This window comes from Pristiophorus japonicus, chromosome 20, assembly GCF_044704955.1.
Source record: "Pristiophorus japonicus isolate sPriJap1 chromosome 20, sPriJap1.hap1, whole genome shotgun sequence".
Lineage (NCBI taxonomy): Eukaryota > Metazoa > Chordata > Chondrichthyes > Pristiophoridae > Pristiophorus > Pristiophorus japonicus.
Window position 1 is genome coordinate 97278857 of NC_091996.1, and position 15229 is coordinate 97294085.

General features: G+C 57.1%; 1 protein-coding gene across 1 annotated transcript in view; it reads left to right on the top strand.

Annotated features, from left to right (window-relative positions):
• The first annotated feature begins 10906 nt into the window (after positions 1 to 10906).
• The window catches only part of LOC139233029 (trafficking protein particle complex subunit 14-like), a 68019-nt gene continuing 63696 nt past the window's right edge, over positions 10907 to 15229 (top strand). The window contains exon 1 of the mRNA XM_070863545.1: positions 10907 to 11338. Coding sequence (XP_070719646.1) covers positions 10907 to 11338 — 432 coding nt within the window. The remainder of the gene's footprint in view (positions 11339 to 15229) is intronic.

The window sequence follows — 15229 nt, forward strand, 5'->3', positions numbered from 1 at the left end:
GGGAGTTCCAGGATTGTGACCCAGCGACGATGAAGGAACGGCCGATATATTTCCCAGTCAGGATGGTGTGTGACTGGGAGGGGAACGTGGAGGTGGTGGTGTTCCCATGGGCCTGCTGCCCTTGTCCTTCTAGGCGGTAGAGGTCGCGGGTTTGGGAGGTGCTGTCGAAGAAGCCTTGGCGAGTTGCTGCAGTGTATCTTGTAGATGGTGCACACTGCAGCCAGGGGGCGCCGGTGGTGGAGGGAGTGAGTGTTGAAGGTGGTGGAGGGAGTGAGTGTTGAAGGTGGTGGAGGGAGTGAGTGTTGAAGGTGGTGGAGGGAGTGAGTGTTGAAGGTGGTGGAGGGAGTGAGTGTTGAAGGTGGTGGGTAGCGTGTCCATCAATCAAGCTTGCTCTTGTCCCAGTGTTTATGGTGAGATGTATATTTAATAACGGGAGGATTTTTTGCAAACAGCATATGATAATGAATTAGTGATTGCCCATTGAATTAAAGTGCGGTAGCCTAGTGGTGATGTCACTGGACCAGTAATCCAGAGACCGGGACTAATGACCCAGAGACCCAAGGTCAAATCCCACCACGGCAGCTGGGGAATTTAAATTCAGTAAATTGCATAAATCTGGAATAAAAAGCCAGTATCAGTGATGGTGACCATGAAACTATCGGATTGTCGTAAAAACCCATCAGGTTCACTAATGTCCCTTTAGGGAAGGAAATTTGCCGCCCTTACCCGGTCTGGCCTATAGGTGACTCCAGACCCACAGCAATGTGGCTGACCATTAACTGACCCTCTGGAATGGCCCAGCGAGCCTCAGTACCAAACCGCTCCGACAAAGTCAGCGCCGTGGGAACACCTTCACCACACGGACTGCAGCGGTTCAAGGCGGCTCACCACCACCTTCTCAAGGGGCAATTAGGGATGGGCAATAAATGCCGGCCTTGCCAGCGACGCCCACATCCTGTGAATGAATTAAAAGAATATAACAACAGTTGAATGTTGGGGACGGTGGTAAACCCACCACGGGAATTTGACCAGTTTGCGTTCTGTGTTAAATCAATCTGGAAATTAAAAAAAAGTCAGGATCTTGGAGCTGTCGTGTTTCCGTACTGGAATGTCAGCCTAGTTTTATGTGCTCCAGGGAATTGAGCACATAAAACTAGGCTGACACTCCCAGTGCAGTGCTGAGGGAGCGCCGCACTGTCGGAGGGGCAGTACTGAGGGAGGGCCGCACTGTCGGAGGGGCGGTACTGAGGGAGCGCAGCACTGTCGGAGGGACAGTACTGAGGGAGTGCCGCACTGTCGGAGGGACAGTACTGAGGGAGGGCCGCACTGTCGGAGGGGCGGTACTGAGGGAGCGCCGCACTGTCGGAGGGGCAGTACTGAGGGAGGGCCGCACTGTCGGAGGGGCGGTACTGAGGAAGCGCCGCACTGTCGGAGGGGCAGTACTGAGGGAGCGCAGCACTGTCGGAGGGACAGTACTGAGGGAGTGCCGCACTGTCGGAGGGACAGTACTGAGGGAGTGCCGCACTGTCGGAGGGGCAGTACTGAGGGAGTGCCGCACTGTCGGAGGGGCAGTACTGAGGGAGCGCCGCACTGTCGGAGGGGCAGTACTGAGGGAGCGCAGCACTGTCGGAGGGACAGTACTGAGGGAGTGCCGCACTGTCGGAGGGGCAGTACTGAGGGAGCGCCGCACTGTCGGAGGGGCAGTGCTGAGGGAGCGCCGCACTGTCGGAGGGGCAGTACTGAGGAAGTGCCGCACTGTCGGAGGGGCAGTACTGAGGGAGCGCCGCACTGTCGGAGGGGCAGTACTGAGGGAGCGCAGCACTGTCGGAGGGGCAGTACTGAGGGAGCCCCGCGCTGTCGGAGGGGCAGTGCTGAGGGAGCCCCACACTGACGGAGGGGCAGTACTGAGGGAGCCCCACACTGTCGGAGGGGCGGTACTGAGGGAGCGCGGAACTGAGGGAGCTCCGCACTGTCGGAGGGGTGGTACTGAGGGAGCCCTGCACTGTCAGAGGGGCAGTACTGAGGGAGCGCCGCACTGTTGGAGGGGCAGTACTGAGGAAGTGCCGCACTGTCGGAGGGGCAGTACTAAGGGAGCGCCGCACTGTCGGAGGGGCAGTACTGATGGAGCGCTGCACTGTCGGAGGGGCAGTACTGAGGGAGCGCGGTACTGTTGGAGTGCCGCACTGTCGGAGGGGCAGTGCTGAGGGAGCGCCGCACTGTCGGAGGGGCAGTGCTGAGGGAGCGCCGCACTGTCGGAGGGGCAGTCCTGAGGGAGCGCCGCACTGTCGGAGGGGCAGTGCTGAGGGAGCGCGGTACTGTTGGAGTGCCGCACTGTCGGAGGGGCAGTGCTGAGGGAGCGCCGCACTGTCGGAGGGGCAGTACTGAGGGAGCGCCGCACTGTCGGAGGGGCAGTGCTGAGGGAGCGCCGCACTGTCGGAGGGGCAGTGCTGAGGGAGTGCCGCACTGTCGGAGGGGCAGTGCTGAGGGAGCGCCGCACTGTCGGAGGGGCAGTGCTGAGGGAGCGCCGCACTGTCGGAGGGGCAGTCCTGAGGGAGCGCCGCACTGTCGGAGGGGCAGTGCTGAGGGAGCGCGGTACTGTTGGAGTGCCGCACTGTCGGAGGGGCAGTGCTGAGGGAGCGCCGCACTGTCGGAGGGGCAGTACTGAGGGAGCGCGGTACTGTTGGAGTGCTGCACTGTCGGAGGGGCAGTGCTGAGGGAGCGCCGCACTGTCGGAGGGGCAGTGCTGAGGGAGTGCCGCACTGTCGGAGGGGCAGTGCTGAGGGAGCGCCGCACTGTCGGAGGGGCAGTGCTGAGGGAGCGCCGCACTGTCGGAGGGGCAGTCCTGAGGGAGCGCCGCACTGTCGGAGGGGCAGTGCTGAGGGAGCGCCGCACTGTCGGAGGGGCAGTACTGAGGAAGTGTCGCACTGTCAGATGTTAAACCGAGGCCCCGACTGCTCTCTCAGGTGGTCACTATTTCAAAGAAGAGCAGGGGAGTTATCCCCGGTGTCCTGAGAATCAATCTTTATCCCTCAATCAACATAACAAAAAAAACAGATGAAGTGGGTCACATTGCTGTGTGTGGGAGCTTGCTGTGCGAGAATTGGCTGCCGCGTTTCTCACATTACAACAGCGACCACACTCTCCAAAAAAACACTCCAGTGGCTGAAAGCTCCTGGTGATTTCCGGTGGCCGTGAAAGGCGCTATATAAAGCCAAGTCTTTCCTAAAACCCAACTGGTTGACTGGTGCCCCCTTTACGGAAGGTGGGCTTCCGTCCTTGACCTGGTGTGGGCCTGTGCGTGACCCACGACCCCGCGTGACGATCTGCGCCCCGCGGCGGCCTGGCGATGTGCTCCAAACACGGGCATGGGTCATGAAGAACCCCTAACCTCTGACCTCGCCGTGGTGGGTGGGGAGTGAGTGAGGGGCGGGCGATTAATACCAGCCTTGCCCAGCCACGCCCATATCTCCAGAATGAATTGTGTGGGGGGTGGGGTTTCTTTTTAAATGATGTTACAAAAATCGGGCCTCAAAGGCTTCGCGATCACAACGTTAGCCCACGTCCGCATCGCGCGCATGCACATCGACCCCATCGCCCATTCGCGATCCCACCCGCCATTCAGCTACAGACGTCGGTTTGCCATGGTGGCGTGGAATCGCCCCGTGGCGCCAATCCCAGCGCCAGACCGGTCCGCGAGAGAAAGGCTCGCCGCGTTGACACGGCGGGTCGTGACACGGACAGACCGCGAGAATTATCTGCTTGTTCTCCCCCCCCCCCCCTCCCCCCAAGCTCTCCGCCCTTGCCTCCTTCAGGACCCTCCTTCACGCCGACTCCATGACCCAGCCTCTGACCGCCTGCCCCACTATCCCCATGGGGGGGGGGGGGTCTGCGTGTGACCCGCCCTCGGTCGTGGTCTGACTCAGCGCTCCCGTTGAATCGCCTTGTTGGACGCCGATGGCGCTGATTGAATGCAATTTGTTGTTGGCGGAGGACGATGTTCAGTGCACAAGACCCCGGCCGGCGACTGGAATGCCATCCTGGACTGTCCCTTCATTTTCCTCATCTTGTGTTACATTTCCAGGTGGATCATTATGGGATGTACCATTGACTTCATGCCCCCATTGCTGGAAATGATATTCTGTAGCCCATGGTTATGCAATGAGTGCATATATACTGTAATAAATCCCATGTTGGTGAGCTTACCTAGCCTGGGTCATGTGCCTGTATATTTTCTCTGTCTGCCTCTCTTGACTCCTCTGCCACATCGGTACATTTTAATCCGAAGCTTTACGCGGTAACAGGCCATTCAGCCCAACGGTATCAGCTGTGGCTCAGTGGGCAGCACTCGCTCGTCTTGGAGTCAGAAAGTTGTGGGTTCAAGGCTCGCTCCGGGGACCTGATCACAAATATCTCGGCTGACACTCCCAGTGCAGTACTGAGGGAGTGCCGCACTGTCGGAGGGGCAGTGCTGAGGGAGTGCCGCACTGTCGGAGGGGCAGTGCTGAGGGAGCGCCGCACTGTCGGAGGGGCAGTGCTGAGGGAGCGCCGCACTGTCGGAGGGGCTGTACTGAGGGAGCGCCGCACTGTCGGAGGGGCGGTACTGAGGGAGCGCCGCACTGTCGGGGCGGTACTGAGGGAGCACAGCACTGTCGGAGGGGCAGTGCTGAGGGAGTGCCGCACTGTCGGGGGGGGCGGTCCTGAGGGAACGCCACTGTTATATGCTATGCCTGAGCTAATAAAGGCAAGTATCCCGTATGAATGAATGATCATTAACTCAGCGAAGGATTCGTTGTTTTGAAGTAATTTCCGCTGCACTTTGTTTAACGGTTATTGGTATTTCTGTATTGCTGCGGAGAGGCTGTTTGTGTTGTACGTTTAGAGTTACGAGAATTATCGGGGGTCGAAATTGGTTCTGGCCGTGTTTGCGACGGTGTTACCGCCGGGCATTAGCGCGGCCTCAAAGTCCGAAATTGTGTTTGTACGCCCAAAGAGGAGAGAGTGGCGCTCGAGAGTGGCGTCGTGCAGGAACCTTCGGGCGGGAGCTTGGGAGGTCGGCTGAATATCGCGACGGACTGCCGCAACGCTAGAAAATAAACGGGAAGTATAAGCGAACAATAACATCTCCGACCCACACACACACACACCTCCCCGCTCTTAAAACTAATGGAAACAGGCAGAAATGAATAAAGAGTAAAACTTACCGTGTTTTCTGGGCGATAACGGCCGAGATCTGCTCTTTAACGCCAACTTTTTCCTGTTTGTGCAGCTGCCAAATAAAGCAGATTGCGTGAGCGAGGGGGCGTTGCCCGCCGGACGATGTCACCGCGCGGGTATTGACAGCTGGCACGGTGTTGCCTCTTGGTCCCTCTGCCAAAGAGCTGGCTGGATTTAGAAACATAAAAAATAGGTGCATTATTCGGCCCCTCGAGTCTGTACCATTCAATATGATCATGGCTGATCCTCTATCTCAACACCATATTCCCGCTTTCTCCCCATACCCCTTGATGCCTTTTGTGTCTAGAAATCTATCTGTCTCCCTCTTAAATATATTCAGTGACTTGGCCCCCACAGCCTTCTGTGGTAGAGAATCCCACAGGTTCACCTCCCTCTGAGTGAAAACATTTCTCCTCATCTCAGCCCTAAATTTCCGACCCCGTATCCTGAGACTGTGACCCTTTGTTCTAGACTGCCCAGCCCGGGGAAACATCCTCCACGCATCCAGTCTATCCAACACCGTCAGAATTTTATACCTTTCAATGAGATCCCCTCTCATTCTTCTAAACTCCAGTGAATACAGACCCAGTCGACCCAATCTCTCCTCATACGGCAGTCCTGCCATCCCAGGAATCAGTCTGAGACGTCGACGACGCTTACGGTCGAAGGTCGGCCATTGCCGTCGGCGAGCACCGGTGCTAACCGGCGGCGCTACCCGGCGAATTTCGGCCCCGTAGTCTGCGGTCGCTCACCGGTTCCGGCAGAATTCGTCCTCGGATCGCGCCATCGACCGGCAACAGCGGAAACAAATGCGATGGGATTTTATTCCCAGTTTGGAATCGCCGAGTTTGTCGCCAATGGATTAGCAGGGTGCAATTCTTACAGGGCGCCCTGGGAAAGCGGAGCGACTTTATCAGCACGGCCCTGTGATTGAATTACGCTGCTTAACCTCGCCCCTGGGTGTTCTCACATTACGTCCCTTGTCACTGGATTTTAAAATAGGTGATTCATTGTGAGGCAGCAACGCTTGATTTGGCCCAAGGCAGGACGAGCGATCTGGATTTAATGCTGCCGAAGGACCCCAGTACCATGGAGGGACTTGTGAGAAGCTGGTGTTCTCCTTGGAGCAGAGAAGGTTAAGGGGAGATTGAAGAGGACTCAGGAACAGTAAATACAGCAACAACTTTTATTTATATAACGCCTTTAACGTATTAAAATGTCACAATGCGCTTCACAGGACAAGTCGACATCGAGCCACTTAAGAAGAAATTAGGGCAGGTGACCAAAAGCTTGATCAAAGAGGTCGGTTTTAAGGAGCATCTTAAAGGAGGAAAGAGAGGTAGAGCGGTTTAAGGAGGGAGTTCCAGAGCTTGGGCCCCAGGCAGCTGAAGACACGGCCACCGATGGTGGAGCGATTATAATCAGGGATACTCTAAAGGGCAGAATTAGAGGAGTGCTGAAATAGATTTTAGAGATAGGGAGGGGCGGTACTGAGGGAGCGCTTCACTATCAGAGAGGCAGTACTGAGGGAGCGCCGCACTGTCGGAGGGGCAGTACTGAGGGAGCGCCGCACTGTCGGAGGGGCAGTACTGAGGGAGCACCGCACTGTCGGAGGGGCAGTACTGAGGGAGCGCTGCACTGTCGGAGGGGCAGTACTGAGGGAGTGCCGCACTGTCGGAGGGGCAGTACTGAGGGAGTGCCGCACTGTTGGAGGGGCAGTACTGAGGGAGCGCTGCACTGTCGGAGGGGCAGTGCTGAGGGAGCACCGCACTGTCGGAGGGGCAGTACTGAGGGAGCGCCGCACTGTCGGAGGGGCGGTACTGAGGGAGCGCCGCACTGTCGGAGGGGCAGTGCTGAGGGAGCGCCGCACTGTCGAAGGTGCTGTCTTTCAAATGAGACGTTAAAACTGTGGACCACTCTGCTCTCTCAGGTGGACATAAAAGATCCCAGGGCAACTATTTGGAAGAAGAGCAGGGGAATTCTCCCCGGTGTCCTGGGACCAATATTTAGCCCTCAATCGACATGAAAACAGATGATCACGTGTCTGTGGGAGCTTGCTGTGTGTAAATTGACTGCCGCGTTTCCCACAACAGACACTTCAAAAAAAATGTACTTCATTGGCTGTGAAGTGTCTTGGGACATCCGGTGGTAGTGAAAGGCGCTATATAAATGCAAGTCTTTCTTTCTACACATCTTTGGACACAGTTCACGTTTGACGAGGATATTTGCGTTTGCCACTGGGACGAGAATTTGTTTAACAACATCTGAAACATATATCGTTTGGGGTTTTTTTGTGGACTGGTGCAATATTTGAATAAATGGGTACTCAAAGTACATCTTTCTGCAACCTACAGGCTAGGGAGTCTCTCTGCAAATTACTCTTGCCTGAAATATATTCTCACATACAAACCCTTCTAAAATTGGCAATTTGCACTCTGACCCTTAAATTTTCAAAGAGGTGATTTTGAACACTGCTGTAAATTCAATCGATTTCACCAGAGAAGAGGCCAATAATCCAACAATGACCTTCATTTATATCGCATCTTTAACGTAGAAAAATGTGGCGAAGGTTTTCACAGAAGCGTCAGTCAGCGAGTTCGGGACACGAGGTCAGAATACACGCGGTAACCAACGACCAAACCGTGAGTGGCTGGAGAGAGTGCGGTGTGCTGGGGCCGGGGGGTGGGGGGGCACTGGGGTACAGTGTCAGTATTCGATGGACGGATGCGTAAGCTGCTCCGAGAGTAATATGCTCACTGCGGTATATTCTCCACGGCCTCACAAATGCACACGTCCAAGATGGCTTCAGCTCCGTTTATTGTATTTACAGCAATGGCTGCAGTACCACAGTAGTCCACTCAGTGGCGCAGTAGTCCACTCACCTACTCTGCAGTCTCTGAAAACCAGGGAGGACCTGAGGAAGTCAGTAGGAATATGAATAAGGAATTCGAGGACCAGGCCCTCAAATCTACCACCAAGCTCATGGTCTACAGGGCTGTAGTGATACCTGCCCTCCTGTATGGCTGAGAGACATGGACCATGTACAGTAGACACCTCAAGTCGCTGGAGAAATACCACCAACGATGTCTCCGCAAGATCCTACAAATCCCCTGGGAGGACAGACGCACCAACGTTAGCGTCCTTGACCACGCCAACATCCCCAGCATCGAAGCACTGACCACACTCGACCAGCTCCGCTGGGCAGGGCCACATTGTTCGCATGCCCCAGACACGAGACTCCCAAAGCAAGCGCTCTACTCGGAACTCCTTCACGGCAAGCGAGCCCAAGGTGGGCAGAGGAAACGTTACAAGGGACACCCTCAAAGCCTCCCTGATAAAGTGCAACATCCCCACCGACACCTGGGAGTCCCTGGCCCAAAGACCAGTTCGCCCTAAGTGGAGGAAGTGCATCCGGGAGGGCGCTGAGCATCTCGAGTCTCGTCGCCGAGAGCGTGCAGAAACCAAGCGCAGGCAGCGGAAGGAGCGTGCGGCAAACCAGTCCCACCCTCCCCTTCCCTCAACCACTGTCTGTCCCACCTGTGACAGGGACTGTGGCTCTCGTATTGGACTGTTCAGCCACCTGAGGACTCACTTTTGGAGTGGAAGCAAGTCTTCCTCGATTCCGAGGGACTACCGATGATGATGGTGTGTGTGTGCTTGGCCCATGCAGCAGAGCAGGTCTCCAATCGTCTTGGATTCCCTTGGCACTGGACCAAGACTGAGCTCTGTCAAGCCCGTATGGTGGTCGGTGTGCAACGGCATCCACGCACAGGCATCGTCCACCCTCTTAAAATGAAGTTGAGGGACCTGGTCTCATCAGTCACCTTCGAACGCGTTTTGGTGTGGAAGCAAGTCACCCCCGGCTCCGGGGGAGTGCCGAAGATGAGGAAATCAACAATGGGACTGAGCCAAAGGAAGATGGCTGGCAAATAGCTTGGTCAAAGAGTTGAGTTTTAAGGAGGGTCTTCAGGAAAGCGAGGGAGGTGGAGAGGTTTAGGGAGGGAACTCCCGAGATTCGGGCCCAGGCGGCTGAAGGCACGGCCGCCAATGGTGGGGGCGGTCGGGGTGAGGGAGGCGCAGGGGGCCAGAGTTGGAGGAGGGCAGAGTTCGAGGGTTGTAGGGCAGGAGGAGGTCGGAGGTAGGGGAGGAGAGAAGGGCGGCGGTGGGGCTGGGGGTGGGCCACGAGGGATTTAACCTGGGAGCCAATGTAAGGCAGCGAGCACAGTGGGCGATGAGTGAGAGGGACCTGGTGCGAGATAGGGAGTGAGTAGGAGAGTTTGGTCGATGAGGGAGGGGGAGGGCGGTGATTGGTCGATGAGTGAGGGGCCAGGCGGCGATTGGTCGATGAGTGATGGGGAGGGCGGTGATTGGGTGACGAGTGAGGGGGAGGGCGGTGATTGGGTGACGAGTGAGGGGGAGGGCGGTGATTGGTCCATGAGTGAGGGGGAGGGCGGCGATTAGTCCATGAGAGAGGGGGAGGGCGGTGATTGGTCGATGAGTGAGGGGCCAGGCGGCAATTGGTCGATGAGTGATGGGGAGGGGGGTGATTGGGTGACGAGTGAGGGGGAGGGCAGTGATGGGTCGATGAGTGAGGGGGAGGGCGGTGATTGGTCCATGAGTGAGGAGGAGGGTGCCGATTGGTCCATGAGTGAGGGGGAGGGTGGCGATTGGTCGATGAGTGATGGGGAGGGCGGTGATTGGGTGACGAGTGAGGGGGAGGGCGGTGATTGGGTGACGAGTGAGGGGGAGGGCGGTGATTGGTCCATGAGTGAGGGGGAGGGCGGCGATTGGTCGATGAGTGGGGGGGAGGGCGGTGATTGGTCCATGAGTGAGGAGGAGGGTGGCGATTAGTCCATGAGAGAGGGGGAGGGCGGCGATTGGTCGATGAGTGAGGGGCCAGGCGGCAATTGGTCGATGAGTGGGGGGGAGGGCGGTGATTGGTCCATGAGTGAGGAGGAGGGTGCCGATTGGTCCATGAGTGAGGGGAAGGGTGGCGATTGGTCGATGAGTAAGGGGGAGAGTGGCGATTGGTCCTTGAGCGCGGGCGGGCGGTGATTGGGCGAATGGTGAATGGAGCGGGCGGTGATTGGCCTTTGCGGGGCCGGGTGATTGGCCGATGAGTGGGGCGGGCGCTGATTGGTGAATGAGTGAGTGGAGCTGGCGGTGATTGGTCCTTGCGGGGCCGCGTGGTGATTGGCCGATGAGTGAGTGGGGCGGGCGTTGATTGGTGGATGTGTGAGTGGGGCGGACGCTGATTGGTGGATGAGTGAGTGGGGCTGGCGGTGATTGGTCCTTGCGGGGCCGGGTGATTGGCCGATGAGTGGGGCGGGCGCTGATTGGTGAATGAGTGAGTGGAGCTGGCGGTGATTGGTCCTTGCGGGGCCGCGTGGTGATTGGCCGATGAGTGAGTGGGGCGGGCGTTGATTGGTGGATGTGTGAGTGGGGCGGACGCTGATTGGTGGATGAGTGAGTGGGGCTGGCGGTGATTGGTCCTTGCGGGGCCGGGTGATTGGCCGATGAGTGGAGCGGGCGCTGATTGGTGAATGAGTGAGTGGGGCTGGCGGTGATTGGTCCTTGCGGGGCCGCGTGGTGATTGGCCGATGAGTGAGTGGGGCGGGCGCTGATTGGGCCGGGCGGCGGTGCGGTGGGCGCGGGTTGCCCGGGGCAACGCTGGGCTGAGGCGGAGCCCAAGATGGAGTCGCTGTGCGAGTACCTGATGTACTTCCCGGCCGGCCCGCTGGCCGACTACCGGCGCTACCGCGGCCTGCCCCGCCGCAGCCACCTGTACCTGGGCGAGACGGTGCGCTTCGTGCTGGTGGTGCGCTGCCGGGGCCGGGAGGAGGGTGAGAGCGAGCCCGAGGCCCAGCTCCCGCCCGGCCCGGCCTGGCGCCGCCTGTCCGCCTCGCTCTCCGCCCTGGCCAGCGTCTGCCCCGGCCTGCGCCGCCCCGACCCGCCGCTGGAGGACGAGCCGCCGCCGGAGGGCCCGGGCCCGGGGGGAGAGCTGGGCCTCGGGCTGGGGGCTGCTGACCCGCCGCCACCGCCCCACCACCGGCCCGCACACAGCGACAGCGCCGGCTTCCGCCACTGCCGGCCCCTGCTCACACACAACGGCGGCCCGAGCCAGGTGAGGGGGAACTGGGGGGGAGACTGGGGGGAGGGAGAGACTGAGGGAGGGGGGAGAATGGGAGGGAAGGAGGGGATGGACTGGTGTGTGTGTGGGTGGGTGGGGGGGGGGGAGAGAATGGCGCCCTGCCCCTCCCTGGGGTCCGTGTCTCTCCCCGCGCCCTACCCCCGGGGTCCGTGTCTCTCTCCGGGGTCCGTGTCTCTCCCCGCGCCCTGCCCCCGGGGTCCGTGTCTCCCCGGGGTCCGTGTCTCTCCCCGTGCCCTGCCCCCGGGGTCCGTGTCTCTCCCCAGGGTCCGTGTCTCTCCCCGGGGTCCGTGTCTCTCCCCGGGGTCCGTGCCTCTCCCCACGCCCTGTCCCCGGGTCCGTGTCTCTCCCCGGGGTCCGTGTCTCTCCCCGCGCCCTGCCCCCGGGGTCCGTATCTCTCCCCGCTCCCTGCCCCCGGGGTCCGTGTCTCTCCCCGGGGTCCGTGCCTCTCCCCACGCCCTTCCCCGGGTCCGTGTCTCTCCCCGGGGTCCGTGTCTCTCCCCGCGCCCTATCCCCGGGGTCCGTGTCTCTCCCCGCGCCCTATCCCCGGGGTCCGTATCTCTCCCCGCGCCCTGCCCCCGGGGTCCGTGTCTCTCCCCACGCCCTGCCCCCGGGGTCCGTATCTCTCCCCCGCGCCCTGTCCCCTGGCTGGGGGCACACAGGGCATCTTTCCACTGTCTGCAGGTGGCACACAAACACCTGGCCAGGGTGGTCAGTGAGCGGGGTATAACTGTGACCTGGTTCGTCACCGGGACAAAGTCATCTGGGCCACAGGGCGAATCGCTCTCGGACAGGCCGCACTTGAACGAGTCGCGCTGGCGCATGTTGCGTTACAGCAGGTCACACCGGGTCGAGTCCCACCAGGCCAGGTAACTTGGACATGGTGAAGGAGGAGTTAGTGGAGACATTTGATAGCATAAAAATTGATAGAAGTATTAAAAAGGCTGGCTGTATTTAAAGTAGATAAATCGCCAGGAGCGGATGGGATACCTCCTCGGATGCTCAGGGAATTGAGGGCGGAAATCGCGGAGGTACTGGCCATAATAGTGGGGGGTTGCCAGACGACCGGAGAATTGCAAATGTTACACCATTGTTCGAAAAAGGGTGTCGAGATAAACCCAGCAACTGCAGGCCAGTCAGTTGTACCTCGGTCTTGGGGAAGCTTTTAGAAGCAGTAATCGGGGACAAAATTAACAGTCACTTGGATAGGTGTGGATTCATTAAGGAAAGCCAGCACGGATTTGTTAAAGGCAAATCGTGTTTAACTAACTTGATTGGCCCAGAAATCACGGCCTCCCCAGAGTGTGTATGGACCCGGGAAGACATCGCCAAAGCTGGTTTTCTGTGCACAATGCGCATGCACTGAAAGCTGGCTTTTCCGATCTGTCAGGCTCCAGCCTGACAGATCCTCCGCATCTCCGGAGCCAGGACATTTGCAAGGGCAAGATTGCAGTCTTTACCTATATCTTGCCCAGAAAATGTCCTGAAAACTCTTGCGCCTGATAAAAGCTGGCGCATAGCCTACTGTTACATGTGTAACAGTTTTAATACACACAAACATTAAAAATAAAATTTAAAGAATACATTTTATTAAAAACCCTGCCCACTACTGTAAGTTTATTTTGAACCATAATTTTAAAAAACTTAAATATAATATTTTTTTTCTCAAGACATTTATTAACTTTAATTTCAATTAATTTTAAATATGTGAGGTGTGTTTTTTGTTCTGTGCACAATATTCCAACTGAGGCTGAGCCAGTGATTTATACGGTTCGAGCGTGATGATATGGGTACGCTGGTTGACTGGTGATGCCAATTGGTTAGAGGTGTGCTGGTGCCAGTGGTCACAGTCGGTTGAAAGCATGTTGCTAGATGGTTTGGTGGCAGGGCTGGATTGCTGGTACAGAGGGTTCACTGCAGTTGGTTCAGTGCCCAGTGCCAGTATTGTGTGATGCCTGTTCATGATGAATATGTTGTTTGCAGTATGTGGTGGTCACGATTCTGTTTCTCAGATGCATGCTTAACTAAGACCGCCTATTTCCACCTCCGTAGCATCGCCCGTCTCCACCCCTGCCTCAGCTAATCCGCTGCTGAAACCCTCATTCATGCCTCCATTACCTCTATTCCAACGTGCTCCCGGCTGGCCTCCCACATTCTACCCTATGTGAACTAGAGGTGATCCAAAACTCGACTGCCCCATGTCCTAACTCGCACCGAGCCCCGCTCACCCATCACCCCCTGTGCTCGCTGCCCCGTGTCCTAACTCGCACTGAGTCCCACTCACCCATCACCCCCTGTGCTCGCTGCCCCGTGTCCTAACTCGCACCCAGTCCCGCTCACCCATCACCCCCTGTGCTCGCTGCCCCATGTCATAACTCGCACCGAGTCCCGCTCACCCATCACCCCCTGTGCTCGCTGCCCCGTGTCCTAACTCGCACCCAGTCCCGCTCACCCATCACCCCCTGTGCTCGCCGACCTACATTGGCTCCCGGTTAAGCAACGCCTCGATTTCAAAATTCTCATCCTTGTTTATAAATCCCTCCATGGCCCTCGCCCCCTCCCTATCTCTGTAATCTACTCCAGCCCTACAACCCTCCGAGATGTCTGCGCTCCTCTAATTCTGCCCTCTTGAGCATCCCTGATTATAATCGCTCCACCATCGGTGGCCGTGCCTTCTGTTGCCTGGGCCCCAAGCTCTGGGACTCTCTCCCTAAACCCCTCCGCCTCTCTACATCTCTCTCTTCCTTCAAGCCGCTCCTTAAAATCTACCTCTTTGACCAAGCTTTTGATCACCTGTCCTAATTTCTACTTATGTGGCAGGGTGTCAATTTTTTAATCTCATAATACTGCTGTAAAGCGCCTTGAGACGTTTCACTATGTTAAAGGCGCTATATGTTGTTGATAAGTTGATTGACTCATTAATACTTTGAGTTTACCTGAACAGACGTATTAGTTGACAACTCACCGGGGTCACAACACCTCCCAGTTAACTTGAGTTGTGTGTTGGTAACGTGACCAATGCGTCTCACTTCCCTGGACTGTATCAGCGACCTTATTGTTGAAAGTTGTGTTGCTAGCAGTTTGTTTACCGCTCCGTGTATATCTAATATCGGTTACCTGCAGTGTACTGGCATATTGGTTATTGTATTTCAGCTCCTTTATGTACGGAAACATGGAGGAGCCATGCCATTTGACTGTTACTGACAGTTTCTCAAAACAGTGATGTTCTTCTTGTTGTCCAAAGCACTGACCACTTGGTTTTTATACTGAATCGGGACGTGTTGTCTCGCCCGTTGTCACAAACCTCCACAATTGTGACTGTTGCAGCCGGGTACGTGTAGTCTGAGCAAGACTGACTGCTAGAGAGTGGGTTCAGCCAGGCCACCATGTTACTCCAGCACATGTTATAAAATCCAACGTGTGTCGAATGCACACATCTAAATGTGGACCGTACGTGCTAGATGTCGGCTCCTGGTCTGGCAGCTCCTCCGTTTTACAATTCTCATTCAAGCGTTCGAATCCATCCATTGCTCCTTTCCCTATCTCTGTAACCTCCTCCAGCCCGCCGAGATCTCTGTGCTCCTCCAATTCTGGACTCTCGCGCATCCTCCGATTTCCGTCATCCCACCATCGGCGGCCGTACCTTCTGTTGCCTGGGCCCCAAGTTCTGGAACTCCCTCCCTAAACTTCTCTGCCTCTCTCCTCCTTTAAGACGCTCCTTTAAAAACTTCCTTTTGGAGCAAGCTCTTGGACCTGTCCTTACGTGACACGGCGTCAAATTGAATCTGATACCGCCTTGGGACGTTTCACTACGTTAAAGGTGCTGTATAAGTCGTCGTTGGTATGGTTGGTTATGCAGTTTTAACA